At 43.5% G+C, this 13,111-nt stretch overlaps 1 protein-coding gene across 2 annotated transcripts; it reads left to right on the top strand.

The window, feature by feature from the left end:
- The first annotated feature begins 2,063 nt into the window (after window positions 1-2,063).
- Window positions 2,064-10,371, top strand: tbc1d25 (TBC1 domain family, member 25). Of its 2 annotated transcripts, none has more exons than XM_024384616.2 (7): window positions 2,064-2,266; window positions 3,239-3,348; window positions 3,843-3,997; window positions 4,229-4,353; window positions 4,526-4,717; window positions 5,914-6,189; window positions 7,571-10,371. In XM_024384616.2, the coding sequence occupies exons 1-7, from the start codon at window positions 2,222-2,224 to the stop codon at window positions 9,323-9,325; spliced, it is 2,658 nt and encodes an 885-aa protein (XP_024240384.1). In that variant the 5' UTR covers window positions 2,064-2,221; the 3' UTR covers window positions 9,326-10,371. The 2 variants fall into 2 exon arrangements, with proteins under 2 accessions (XP_024240384.1, XP_024240383.1); XM_024384615.2 differs by having other exon boundaries at window positions 5,890-6,189.
- Window positions 10,372-13,111: the final 2,740 nt, after the last annotated feature.

Here is a 13,111-nt window from a genome sequence, read left to right as displayed (position 1 = left end):
GAGATAAGGCGGAGCTTTACCTAGCAAAGACTTATAGATGACCTGGAGCCAGTGGGTTTGGCGACAAATATGTAGCGAGGACCAGCCAACGAGAGCATACAGGTCGCAGTGATGGGTTGTATATGGGGCTTTGGTGACAAACGGATGGCACTGTGATAGACTGCATCCAATTAGCTGAGTAGAGTGTTGGAGGCAATTTTGTAAATTACATCACCGAAGTCAAGGATCGGTAGGAGGATAAGTTTGGCAGCATGAGTGAAGGAGGCTTTGTTGCGAAATAGGAAGCCGATTCTAGATTTAACTTTGGATTGGAAATGCTTAATGTGAGTCTGGTAGGAGAGTTTACAGCCTAGCCAGACATCTAGGTATTTATCGTTGTCCACATATTCTATGTCAGAACTGTCCAGAGTAGTGATGCTAGTCGGGCGGGTGCGGGAAGCGATTGGTTGAAGGGCATGCATTTCGTTTTGCTAGCATTTAAGAACAGTTGGAGGCCACGGAAGGAGTGTTTTATGGCGTTGAAGCTTGTTTGGAGGTTTGTTAACACAGTGTCCAAAGAAGGGCCAGATGTATACAGAATGGTATTGTCTGCGTAGAGGTGGATCAAAGAATCACCCGCAGCAAGAGCTACATCATTGATATATACAGAGAAAAGAGTCGCCCTGAGAATTGAACCTTGTGGCACCCCCATATAGATTGCCAGAGGTCCTGACAACAGGCCCTCTGATTTGACACACTGTACTCTATCTGAGAAGTAGTTAGTGAACCAGGCGAGGCAGTCATTAGAGAAACCAAGTCTATTGAGTCTGCTGCTATGAATACGGTGATTGACAGAGTCGAAAGCCTTGGCCAGGTTGATGAAGACATCTGCACAGTACTCTTTTATCGATAGTTGTTATGATATAGTTTAGGACCTTGAGTGTGGTTAAGGTGCACCCGTGACCAGCACAGAAACCAGATTGCATAGCGGAGAAGATACGGTCTCCTGCTTTGAAGAGGGGGATGACCGCTGGCAGCTTTCCAATCTTTTGAAATTTTAGACAATATGAACGAGAGGTTGAACAGATTAGTAATAGGGGTTGCAACAATGGCGGCAGATAATTTTAGGAGGAGAGGGTCTAGATTGTCTAGCCCAGCTGATTTGTAGGGATCCAGATTTTGCAGCTCTTTCAGAACATCAGCTGTCTGGATTTGGGTGAAGGAGAAGCGGGGGGTTGGGGGGGCCCTTGAGCCAGTTGCTGTATCAGGGTGCAGAGCTGTTGGCCGGGATTGGGGTAGCCAGATGGAAAGCATGGCCAGCCGTAGAGAAATGCTTATTGAAATTCTCGATTATCATGGATTTATCAGTGGTGACAGCGTTTCCTAGTCTCAGTTCAGTGGGCTGCTGGGTGGAAGGTACTCTCATTCTCCATGGACTTTACAGTGTCCCAAAACTTATTGGAATTAGTGCTGCAGGATGTAAATTTTGTTTGAAAATGCTAGCCTTTGCTTTCCCACTTGACTGTGTGTATTGGTTCCTTATATCAGTACATTCATAACAAGCTAAACATTACCAAACTTCTATTTCGATCAAATAAGCCTCAAGTAGCACATTTTTCAATTCAATTTGTTGACCAAATTCAACATTCTCACATTGGCCTCCATACAAAAAAATCCACACTTTCCAGGTGGGAAACTAGGGCATCATCTTTCTACGAAGAGTTTCCATGTTGGAAATTACCGTGTTCCTAGTTTCCTTAAACGCACCATCAGCAGCACTAAATGATGTAATGTATACGTGCGTCATATCCCGAGTTCCAGTGGTGAAAGCTGAAACGTCAATATTTTTTTGAGATATTAAAAGTCCTCATTTGTTAGCAAGAAAGGCATTTGGGGTATTTTTCCAATTTTGAGCTAGAATGTTAACATCGGATTATTCTCAAATTCTGTAGTAAATTATATTTTCTGTTTCTTGTTACTCAGAACATAATCACGGAAATAATATTTGACAAATTAGCTTCAGTGAAGTACTGCAAATGTGTGAATGAGCTTTTATTTTTAAACAAATTCCCGTCAAACAGGAAACAGATTTCTCTTAATGTCGTAGATGTACAGCTCTGGACAAAGCCGCGACTGAAAAACATGAGTCGCCGCAACCGTTCTCTTCCAATTTGACAAATGCCTATGTAAGAAAAATCGAATTGAATACAACAATCACGGGTCCAGTGGACTCCTCATCAACATGGCAACTGATGAGGAGAGGGGCGTAGTGCGTGTCAAAGTCAAGGTGAGGAATATGTGAACGATGGAATAGCTGCAGCTAGCTTGGGGTACCCTTTGACATGTATCACATTTCCAGGTAGCTAGCTTTATTGTTATCACTGTGGCTGACGTATTTTGGCCATTTCTCGTTACATTTTGGTGACTTTTGCGTTAGCTTGTAGCAGTTTGAACTGCTATCATTTTCTTCTACCCAGAACAGTGCTTTGTTTTTGTTTTTTTTAGCATTGATCCTGCTAACATCTAATGAGGATGGACCGTTATTCTGAACGTAACGCTCTTGGATCTTCTGACTACAAAAAGTAAATAATGTATCTATGAAAAATAACGGATTAGGACGATTCGATTATTGACAATAGGTCTAACTAGCTACCTGCTGCTGATGTTGATATGTGATCGTGCACCGGGGAAACAATTTTAAAGCAATATTGAGAGTCAACTAAACCCGCGAATCTTGACAGCTAGTTAGAATGGTTTATTGTGTTATACCAAATAATGAACTGTTATTCACAGGCAGAACCCCACAGTGACGTGGCTGGTTATTATACCGTTGTCGTGATGCTTTAGTAATAGTAGTGAGTCATTTAGTTAACATCGCCGTCATCACCAGATCAGCTCTGAGCTCTTGACTGAGAACTGGTAACACGTCATTTAGTGATATAAAAGGAAGCATTTCTCCTCTCTTGTGACAAATATAGCCTACACCATTTTTTGATCTACGACCCAATCGTTACAAAAAAAGGTTAGTCTGCCATTGTAGAAGGTCAGTCTGCTATTTATAACATTCACCTTTGTTGTTGGCTTTTGGTAGCCTGGGTTAACTGAATTTCAAAACTTCATTCTGGAACCCAGGCTAGCCTTTTTATTGGAACTGAAGAATTACATTGATTCAGTCACACATGATTTACAGTGATGATATGAAATAGGCCTACAATGTACCTCAATTAATGTTTACATGATTGTTTCTCGCCTTCCTCAGAAGTGTGAGGGGATACTACCAGTGGAGTTTCGCTCATTTGCTGTGGATCCTCAGATAACATCACTTGAGGTGCTACAGCACATCCTCATCCGAGCCTTTGAGTTAAATGGGTGAGGAGGAGCATCAACATAATAATGTCTACAGTGCTGTTGATTGACATGGCAAGCAGAATTGTGGAGGTGCATAAAAATGGCAGCCTCCATGCACTTTATTAAGTTTGCCCTTTTGTACATTGCTCTTTGTTTCTCTTTTTTTGTATTGGCATTAGCACAGTTTACATGATCCCAATTTTAGCTCCAAGATGGCTGCAGTTTGAAAAAGTAGATTGTGCTGATTTGTTGGTGCATTGAACCATGTCGTGCGCCATAGTTTAAAAACTCCATGGATAGTGCTAAACATTGACAGAATATCTGAATTCCACCATTATTTTGCACTTTCACCATTCTGCTGACAATATTAGAAAGTATTGTTTCGTGAGAAAGCTTTGCCTACAGTAAAGTTTGAAAAGGTTATGGAGATGGAATGACTTGGATTGCCATGTTTTCTAGAATTGATATTAGCCTTTTAAATATTGCTATCAGCTATTTTCTTGTTTCCTAATTAGCAAACGCAACTTTGGAATAAGTTACCTATCCCGGGACCGTGGAGGTTTGGAAGTGTATCTTTCGCTCCTGTCTGACTGGGATTTAGATGCTGCATTTGTCAGTGCAGCTAAACCTTATCTACAACTCAAGATGGACATTAAGCCTGCCGAAGACAGTAAGCAGACCTGTCAAACGTTCTGTTGATGTGTTCCTATGGGTCACCACCTGAAGAACTTGTGTGTGTGCACGCTTTCATTCAGTATATGTTTTTGGGAAATGGGGTAAATTAGCTTGTGTTAAGTAGCTCCTATTGAATCTTTTTTTGTTGTTGCAATGTATTTGTTGGCCTCTCCTTCATACAGTCCCATTTTACGACCATCTCGTTTACCCTCCTTCTTCCTTTTAGGTCCCGTTATGGAAGACTGGGACATAATAAGCCCCAAAGAAGTGATTTGTTCTGACCAGCTTCCCGGGGATAGGAGGTCCTTGGCGGCTGCTGCCCTCCCCTTCACCCAGTCCCTACTGTCCCAGGTTACTGACAACGCTCTCGCTCTTCACCCTGTCAACCATCTTTTTTACCAGCCAGTCACTGCTGCCTTGAGTCAGGTCCTTCTGCTAATGCTAAATAACTCCAGTTCTTAGGTTAGTGTTGCTCCCAAAGACCCACCTGCGGTTTAATCTATTGCTGTCTGTCTCTGTTCAGATGATGGGTCGAACACTGTCCAGAGTACAACAGGCCTTGAGCTGGTCTTATGGGGAGGAGGTGAAGCCTTTCAAGCCCCCATTGAGCGATGCAGAGTTCCACAGTTACCTCAACGGCCAGGGTCAGCTTTCCCGACCAGAGGAACTGAGGCTACGCATCTATCATGGTGGGGTAGAGCCTTCACTACGCAAGGTAACAGTGCATTCACTGAGAGATTCCAACAACTAACAGACAGCTATTTTAACCCTCGATACCAAAGCATTTCACAAATATAATTGAAAGTACTAGAAAAGAAAAGAAAATCCCATAGTGCCGAATCTTAACTTGAGTGTGTTTAACTTAGACTTTCTCGTAACCATGCATTGGTGTCAATGGGAGATTTACGCAGACATTTGAGTTTGAGAAGGGCCCATGGTCTCCAAAACATTGATGGGAATTGTGTACTTATGGTCTTTGGATATTAATAATTTCCCGAAGTGTGAATTAGATGTGGGACTAAAGCATGTTTCACTTCAGAGTGTAAACAGAGTATCTATGTAGGTCATTCAATGTGGAACATGAATGTATGAGAAAATGAGCACAAAGAAATGCCATTTGAATGTAGAAGAGCGATATTGTTAAATTACTATACACTCACTATATTGTATGAACATAGATATTTTAGATAGTGAAGCTAAAACATTTCATTTGAATCTGAGGTGGCAGTACAGAATGTCACCTTTTATTTGAGGGTATTTTCATACATATCTGTTTTACCATTTAGAAATGAAAGCACTTTATGCATCTTGTCCCCCCATTTTGAAGGTATCATAAGTATTTGGACAAATTCACTTATGTGTATTAAAGTAGTCAAAAGTTTAGTATTTGGTCCCATATTTCTAGCATGCCAAGACTACAACAACCTTGCAACATTTGTTTTGGTTGTTTTTCAGATGATGTTGTGCCCAATAGAAGGGAATGGTAAATAATGTATTGTCATTTTGGAGTCATTATAAATTTTGAACACTTTACATTAATGTGGATTCTACCATGGTTACGGATAATCATGAAAGAATTGTGGATAATGATGAAAAAAATGCTAACCTCCCCTGTTATTGGCAATGTTGATAGGTTAGCATCTCTTGGGGGTATGTCTTTGTGCCTTTTAACTTTCTCACTCATCATTATTCATAATTCATTCATGATTATCTATAATCATGGTAGCATCCACATTAATGTAGAAGTGTTCTTTACTGTCGCCTCATATGAAACATTTGATCTAAAAATCCAAAATACTGGAGTATAGAGCCTACAAATTGCTGGTGTATATCCTACATGTCAAACCCCTTCTCTAATGGACAGTTTGTGGTAAAAAATAATTTCAGATCTGTCATTTCCTCTGTGTCCAGGTTGTGTGGCGTTACCTCCTGAACGTGTACCCCGATGGGCTGACCGGTCAGGAGAGGATGGACTACATGAAGAGAAAGACTAGGGAGTACGACCAGCTGAAGGGGGAGTGGTCAGCTAGGGTCAGTCCAGAGGACCTGGAGTTCATCAGGGGCAATGTACTGAAGGATGTCCTGAGGACCGACCGGGCCCATCCCTATTACGCCGGCTCCGAGGACAGCCCCCACCTCACCGCTCTCACCGACCTGCTTACCACCTTTGCCATTACACATCCACAGGTGTTGGGATCTATTTTTTTCCCGTCCTCTTTGGTAGCCTGATGGTGGCTTTATACGGACATGTTTGCATTACTTTTACATTCCTTGACATACAGACATGCTAAGGGGTGTGGTGTTTATTAGCTCAGTGAGAACAAATATATGCTCAATGCTGGTGTTTGGCGTCTTCAATTCTGTCTATTTGCATTTGAGTTATGATTAGTAAACACTGTCTGCTTGCAGTGATACAGTATATAGACAAATGTATGTGGACACCCCTTCAAATGAGTGGATTTGTCTATTTCAGCCACACCCATTGCTGACAGGTGTGTAAAATGGAGCTCACAGCCATGTAATCTCCATAGACAAACATTGGCAGAAGAATGGCCTTACTGAAGAACTCAGGGACTTTCAATGTGGCACCGTCATAGGATGCCACCTTTCCAACAAGTCAGTTTCTCAAATTTCTGCCCTGCTAGAGCTGCCCCGGTCAACTAAGTGCTGTTATTGTGAAGTGGAAACATCTAGGAGCAACAATGGCTCAGCCACGAAGTGGTAGGTCACTCGGATAGCCGAGTGCTGAAGCACGCAGCTCATAAAATAAGTGTCCGTCTTCGGTTGTAACACTCACTACCGAGTTCCAAACTGCCTGGAAGCAACATCAGCACAATAACAGTTTATCATGAGCTTTATGAAATGGGTTTCCTTGGCCGAGCAGCCGCACACAAGCCTAAGATTGCAATGCCAAGCGTTGGCTGGAGTGGTGTAAAGCTCGCCGCCATTGGACTCTGGAGTAGTGGAAAAGCGTTCTCTGGAGGGATGAATCACGCTTTACCATCTGGCAGTCCGACGGACGATTTTGGGTTTGGCAGATGCCAGGAGAACGCTACCTTCCCGAATGTATAGTGCCAGCTGTAAAGTTTGGTTGGTGGGGAATAATGGTCTGGGGCTGTTTTTCATGTTTCGGGCTAGGGAAATCTTAACGTTACAGTTAACAATGACATTCCAGACGATTAAGTGCTTCCAACTTTGTGGCAACAGTTTGAGGAAAGACCCTTTCCTGTTTCAGTATGACAATGCCCCTGTGCACACAGCGGTTTCCATACAGAAATGGTTTGTCGAGATCGGTGTGGAAGAACATCACTGGCCTGCACAGAGACCTAAACCCCATTGAAAAACTTTGAGATTAATTGAAACACCGACTGCGAGCCAGGCCTAAACACCCAACATCAGTGCCCGACCTCACTAATGCTCTTGTGGCTGAATGGAACCAATTCCATATTCATGGCCAAGATTTTGGAATTAAATGTTTGACAAGCAGGTGTCCACATACTTTTGGTCATGTAGTGTATGTAATCCTAGTTTTTGCTGTGTTTTAATTCATTTCAACTCTGTTTCGTAGGTGTCGTATTGCCAAGGCATGAGTGACATCGCTTCTCCGATACTTGCCGTTATGGACAATGAGGCACATGCATTCATCTGTTTCTGTGGCATCATGAAACGCCTAGAGGGCAATTTCCGCCCGGATGGCCAACTCATGTCCGTCAAGTTTCAGCATCTGAAGCTGCTACTGCAGTACTCAGACCCCGAGTTCTACTGTTACTTGGTGTCCCGCGGAGCTGATGACCTGTTCTTCTGTTACCGCTGGCTGCTCTTGGAACTCAAACGGGAGTTTGCCTTTGACGATGCCCTGAGGATGCTGGAGGTCACCTGGAGCTCCCTGCCTCCTGATCCTCCCGAAACGGAAGTGGAGCTTTTTGGGCCTCCCCTAGAGACAGACCAGACCAGAATGACATCTGAGAGTGGTGTTGAAAAGAGGCCTGCTTTCACAGGTGAAGAAGAAGGGGAGCAGAAAGAGAAGCAGCGGAGACGACACATGTTGAGGCCTTCAAGAGAGGAGGCAGACGGTGGGAGAAAGATCGACATGGAGGAAGGAGAGCGGGAGGACAGAGGAGCCAGAAGAGAGGGTGAGGGGAACTTTGACATGCCTTACGTAGGAAAGGAGAAGGTGCACAATAATGCGCCTGTTCCTCCCTTTGAGAAGCAGACCAGTTTTGGTGAGTTTAAATACTACAATGCACGGAACAAGGACAGCTTTGATTTCATGGAGAGAGACCCACCAGAGGGTCCTGTTGAGATGGAAGCCTCCTTGCACCCTGTATCAAGTCCACTGGCCCGGCAGGTCACCGAGGACAGCGAGGAGGATCCAGGGGAGAGGGCACCTCTTATAACGGATGATGACAAGTCCTCCAGCCCAGAGACGGAGGAGAGGAGCTCTCCTAATGGACAAACAGCCTCTCCGGTCTCCCCATTTCCTCATGGTCTGCCAAGCTGGAAGAATGGTTCCTCTCCGTCTCCAGGCTCCACTCCCTCCCCCTCAAGTTGGAGAGGTGCCCTCCCAGACACCCCGTCACCAAAGTACACCTCCCCCATTTTACCGAATGGAAGGGTTGAGTCGCCAGAGAAAGCCACAAGAGGATTTGCTTCCTTTGCCTCGGTGCCGAATGGAACCGGAGCTAACTCTCCCGCTACCCCCACAGGGAGGTCCTTGGTTTCCTCTCCCCTACTGACTAGATCATTGCTCTCCTCCCCTATTTTGTCCTTCGGGAGAGCTCTTCCTTCGCTGCCGGTCAGCACAGTCAACAAGTCCTTTCCCAGTAACCTCCCTTCTCCTTGCAGCAGAGCCTCCAGCACTGCGCCCAACACTCCAAATTCAACCAAACCAGAGAATACCACCATCAAACCGTGTTCCCTGCCACCGCCTCAAGAGTTTGGTAAAGGGAATCCTTTCATGTTGTTCCTGTGCCTGTCAATCCTGTTGGAGCATCGAGACCACATTATAAAGAACAGCTTTGATTACAACGAGCTGGCTATGCACTTTGACCGCCTTGTTCGGCGACACAATCTGGGCAGGGTGCTGCAGCGCGCCAAAGCCTTGTTTGCGGACTACCTGCAGAGTGAGGTGTGGGATTCGGAGGAAGGGGATGAGGTCAGCTCGGACTCGCCCACCACAGTCACTGCTGCTTTCCACTCCCCGCCCCCCTCTGCCACCAGGCCTCTTTTTACCCCTTTGTCATCCTCTCCAAACTCCACCTATAACCTGGCTGACACCATACCTTCCCCTTCTTCACCTGTCTCCCTCTCTCCCTCCTCTTGACTTCTGTCACTATATCCCCAACACATTTACAGTACAATGAGTAATGGTTGCCTAGTCCAGCTGTTTGTCCCTTTTATTGTTGCTCATCTTATTTAGCTCTCCACCCATACCAGACTTGACTCTAGGAGGTTACTACTGTTAGTTTTTCATGTCAATGCAGTATTGCTCTTCTCTCCATTTCCTCTAATCGACAAGTTCTCATGCTTACTCTTGCCTTGCTATGCACTCATCCATTGAGTTTTTACTGTTTCAAACTTTTAGTTACAGGGATAATAATGTTTCAAATACCTTTTACCTTTATATGAGGGCCCAGGGCTGGAAACATTGTGTTGCCCACGGTTAACATGGATAAGAACCTCATTGGAAAAGCCACAACTGTGTCTTCTTGACCAAAGAGCTCTAGTTGTGTGATCACACTGCTAAGAACCAAAACTGGCACATTGCTAGTCTGGACTTTTTAGCATAACTGCAGTGTGTATGGTTACTGGTTCAAGCTCTGCCCCCTCTGTTCCCTGACTTGGCTACAGTTGGAGTGGGCGCTGGCCATTGGAAGTATGGAGAAATATGAACAGTATGAATGAGTCATGCGACTCTCCTTAAAAATGCCCTGTTGAGAATATATCAAATATGCCTGTATTTGACTACACACATGCCAGCATAGTGATTATGAGGACACTAACAACAGCAACTGAGCTTTGTAAAGGTTATATTCATGAGTCAGTAATTGCATTGTGTATCATTACATTTTCTATCAAAATTTAAATACTGTATCATTTTGGTGTTGCAAGGTCACATTTTAAATGTCAAGGTGAGATGAAGTTATTTTCTTTAGAAATACTATGAAGCATGTTGTGCCCCATAGGAATCTGAATGGCAAAGAAAAGTTAGTATATTGGGAGAGGCCTTATAAGAAATCAATGGGTTTCAGTACTGCAGTTTCATGGCCAGTTTCTGCATTTGCGCTCACAATTGACTGTTTGCTTTTGAGTCACATGCAACCACTATGATCTGAACAATATACTGTATTAAATGGGAATGTTTTGCTATTCAGGGGTTCAATGGATCATTTAATCGATAACAAACAATGGATGCACAAATTATGCGTTTGCCCTAGATCATGTATGACTGGTACATTGCACAATGTGCACATAGCTACTATATGGTGCTAAAAGATTTCAAAGGTATAGGATTCATCATGGCTTTATGAGAATGGTTTTAAATGTGTAAATTAATGTTATACAGTGGGGCAAAAAAGTATTTAGTCAGCCACCAATTGTGCAAGTTCTCCCACTTAACACTTAAAAGGATGAGAGAGGCCTGTAATTTTCATCATAGGTACACTTCAACTATGACAGACAAAATGAGAAAAAAATCCAGAAAATCACATTGTAGGATTTTTTCAATGAATTTATTTGCAAATTATGGTGGAAAATAAGTATTTGGTCAGTAACAAAAGTTTATCTCAATACTTTGTTAAATACCCTTTGTTGGCAATGACAGAGATCAAACGTTTTCTGTAAGTCTTCACAAGGTTTTCACACACTGTTGCTGGTATTTTGGCCCATTCCTCCATGCAGATCTCCTCTAGAGCAGTTATGTTTTGGAGCTGTTGCTGGGCAACACAGACTTTCAACTCCCTCCAAAGATTTTCTATGGGGTTGAGATCTGGAGACTGGCTAGGCCACTCCAGGACCTTGAAATTCTTCTTACGAAGCCACTCCTTCGTTGCCCGGGCGGTGTGTTTGGGATCATTGTCATGCTGAAAGACCCAGCCACGTTTCATCTTCAATGCCCTTGCTGATGGTAGGCTTTGTTACTTTGGTCCCAGCTCTCTGCAGGTCATTCATTAGGTCCCCCCGTGTGGTTCTGGGATTTTTGCTCACCGTTCTTGTGATCATTTTTACCCCACTGGGTGAGAGCGTGGAGCCCCAGATCGAGGGAGATTATCAGTGGTCTTGTATGTCTTCCATTTCCTAATAATTGCTCCCACAGTTGCTTTCTTCAAACCAAGCTGCTTACCTATTGCAGATTCAGTCTTCCCAGCCTGATGCAGCCCTACAATTTTGTTTCTGGTGTCCTTGCTCTTTGGTCTTGACCATAGTGGAGTTTGGAGTGTGACTGTTTGAGGTTGTGGACAGGTGTCTTTTATACTGATAACAAGTTCAAACAGGTGCCATTAATACAGGTAACGAGTGGAGGACAGAGGAGCCTCTTAAAGATGAAGTTACAGGTCTGTGAGAGCCAGAAATCTTGCTTGTTTGTAGGTGACCAAATACTTATTTTCCACCATAATTTGCAAATAAATTCATTAAAAATCCTACAATGTGATTTTCTGGATTTTTTTTCTCATTTTGTCTGTCATAGTTGACGTACCTATGATGAAAATTACAGGCCTCATCTTTTTAAGTGGGAGAACTTGCACAATTGGTGGCTGACTAAATAGTTTTTTGCCCCACTGTATTGCACAGTTTTGGCCATATATGGTCACCCCTGAACTTTTCTTAAATAACTCCCTATTTATTCTCGAATAAGTTTAATTTAAAAAAAAAGGATTTTAAACCAAAGGACAAATTTAAGCATTCGAAGAAAATAACACCCTCTCCACAATAAAACATGGGGAGGTGTGCTACCCCTGGTACTGGACTTGAATGTGTTCAATACATAATGAACTCAACAGATTATCAAGGTGGTTTGGAGTGCAATGTTCAACCCAGTGTACAAAAACTGTCTATGTTAAATGTTGTGGATCTTTCTGCAGGTCAACAACCCGAACACACATCAGAAGCACGCTGTAATGGTTCAAGAAGAAACGCCGGACTGGCCAGCAAAGAGTCCAGATCTGAATCACATCTATAACCAATGGCGAGAGCTGAAAACAGCAGTTGGTGGAGGGCACCCCTCAAATATTGAAGAATTCGAGCAGTTTGCTGCTGAAGAGTGGGACAAATTGACAGTAGAAAGGAGCAGCAAGCTTATTGATGGCTACAAGAAGCATTTGTTGGCAGTTACATTGCATTTTGAAAATATTCAGACCCCTTCACTTTTTCCACATTTTATGTTATGTTACAGCCTTATTCTAAAACGGATTAACTTATTCTACACACAGAGCGAAAACTTTAAAATGTAAAACATAAATAACATAAATACCTTATTTACATAACTATTCAGACCCTTTGCTTTGAGATTGTCCTTGAGATGTTTCTAAAACTTGATTGGAGTCCACCCGTGGTAAATTCAATTGATTGGACATGATTTGGAAAGGCACACACAAGGTCCAAGGGTTGACGGTGCATGTCATAGCAAAACCAAGCCATGAGGTCGAAGTAATTGTCCGTAGAGCTCCAAGACAGGATTGTGTCGTCACAGATCTGGGGAAGGGTACCAAATTATTTCTCCTTTCATTGAAGGTCCCCAAAAACACAGTGGCCTCATCATTCTTAAAGGGAACAACTTTGGAACCACCAAGACTCTTCCTAGAGCTGTACACCAGGCCAAACTGAGCAATCGGGGAAGAAGGGCCTTGGTCAGAGAGGTGACCAAGAACCCGATGGTCACTCTGACAGAGCTCCAGTGTTCCTCTGTGGAGATGGTTGTCCTTCTGTAAGGTTCTCCTATCTCTGCAGCACTCCACCAATCAGGTGGAAGCCACTCCTCAGTAAAAGGCACATGACAGCCCGCTTGGAGTTTGCCAGAAGGAACCTAAGGGGCTCTCTGACCATGAGAAACAACATTCTCTGATCTGATGAAACCAAGATTGATCTCTTTGGCCTGAATGCCAAGCATCAC

This window comes from Oncorhynchus tshawytscha, linkage group LG22, assembly GCF_018296145.1.
Source record: "Oncorhynchus tshawytscha isolate Ot180627B linkage group LG22, Otsh_v2.0, whole genome shotgun sequence".
Taxonomy (NCBI): domain Eukaryota; kingdom Metazoa; phylum Chordata; class Actinopteri; order Salmoniformes; family Salmonidae; genus Oncorhynchus; species Oncorhynchus tshawytscha.
Note: the sequence above shows the minus strand (reverse complement) of the source record. Positions and strands in the feature narration are given on the sequence as shown.

Coding starts and splice junctions, on each gene's coding strand:
- tbc1d25 (XM_024384615.2), top strand. CDS start 2,222: ATGGCAACTGATGAGGAGAGGGGCGTAGTGCGTGTCAAAGTCAAG. Junction 2,267..3,238: donor TAGTGCGTGTCAAAGTCAAG/GTGAGGAATATG, acceptor CGCCTTCCTCAG/AAGTGTGAGGGGATACTACC. Junction 4,718..5,889: donor TAGAGCCTTCACTACGCAAG/GTAACAGTGCAT, acceptor AAATAATTTCAG/ATCTGTCATTTCCTCTGTGT.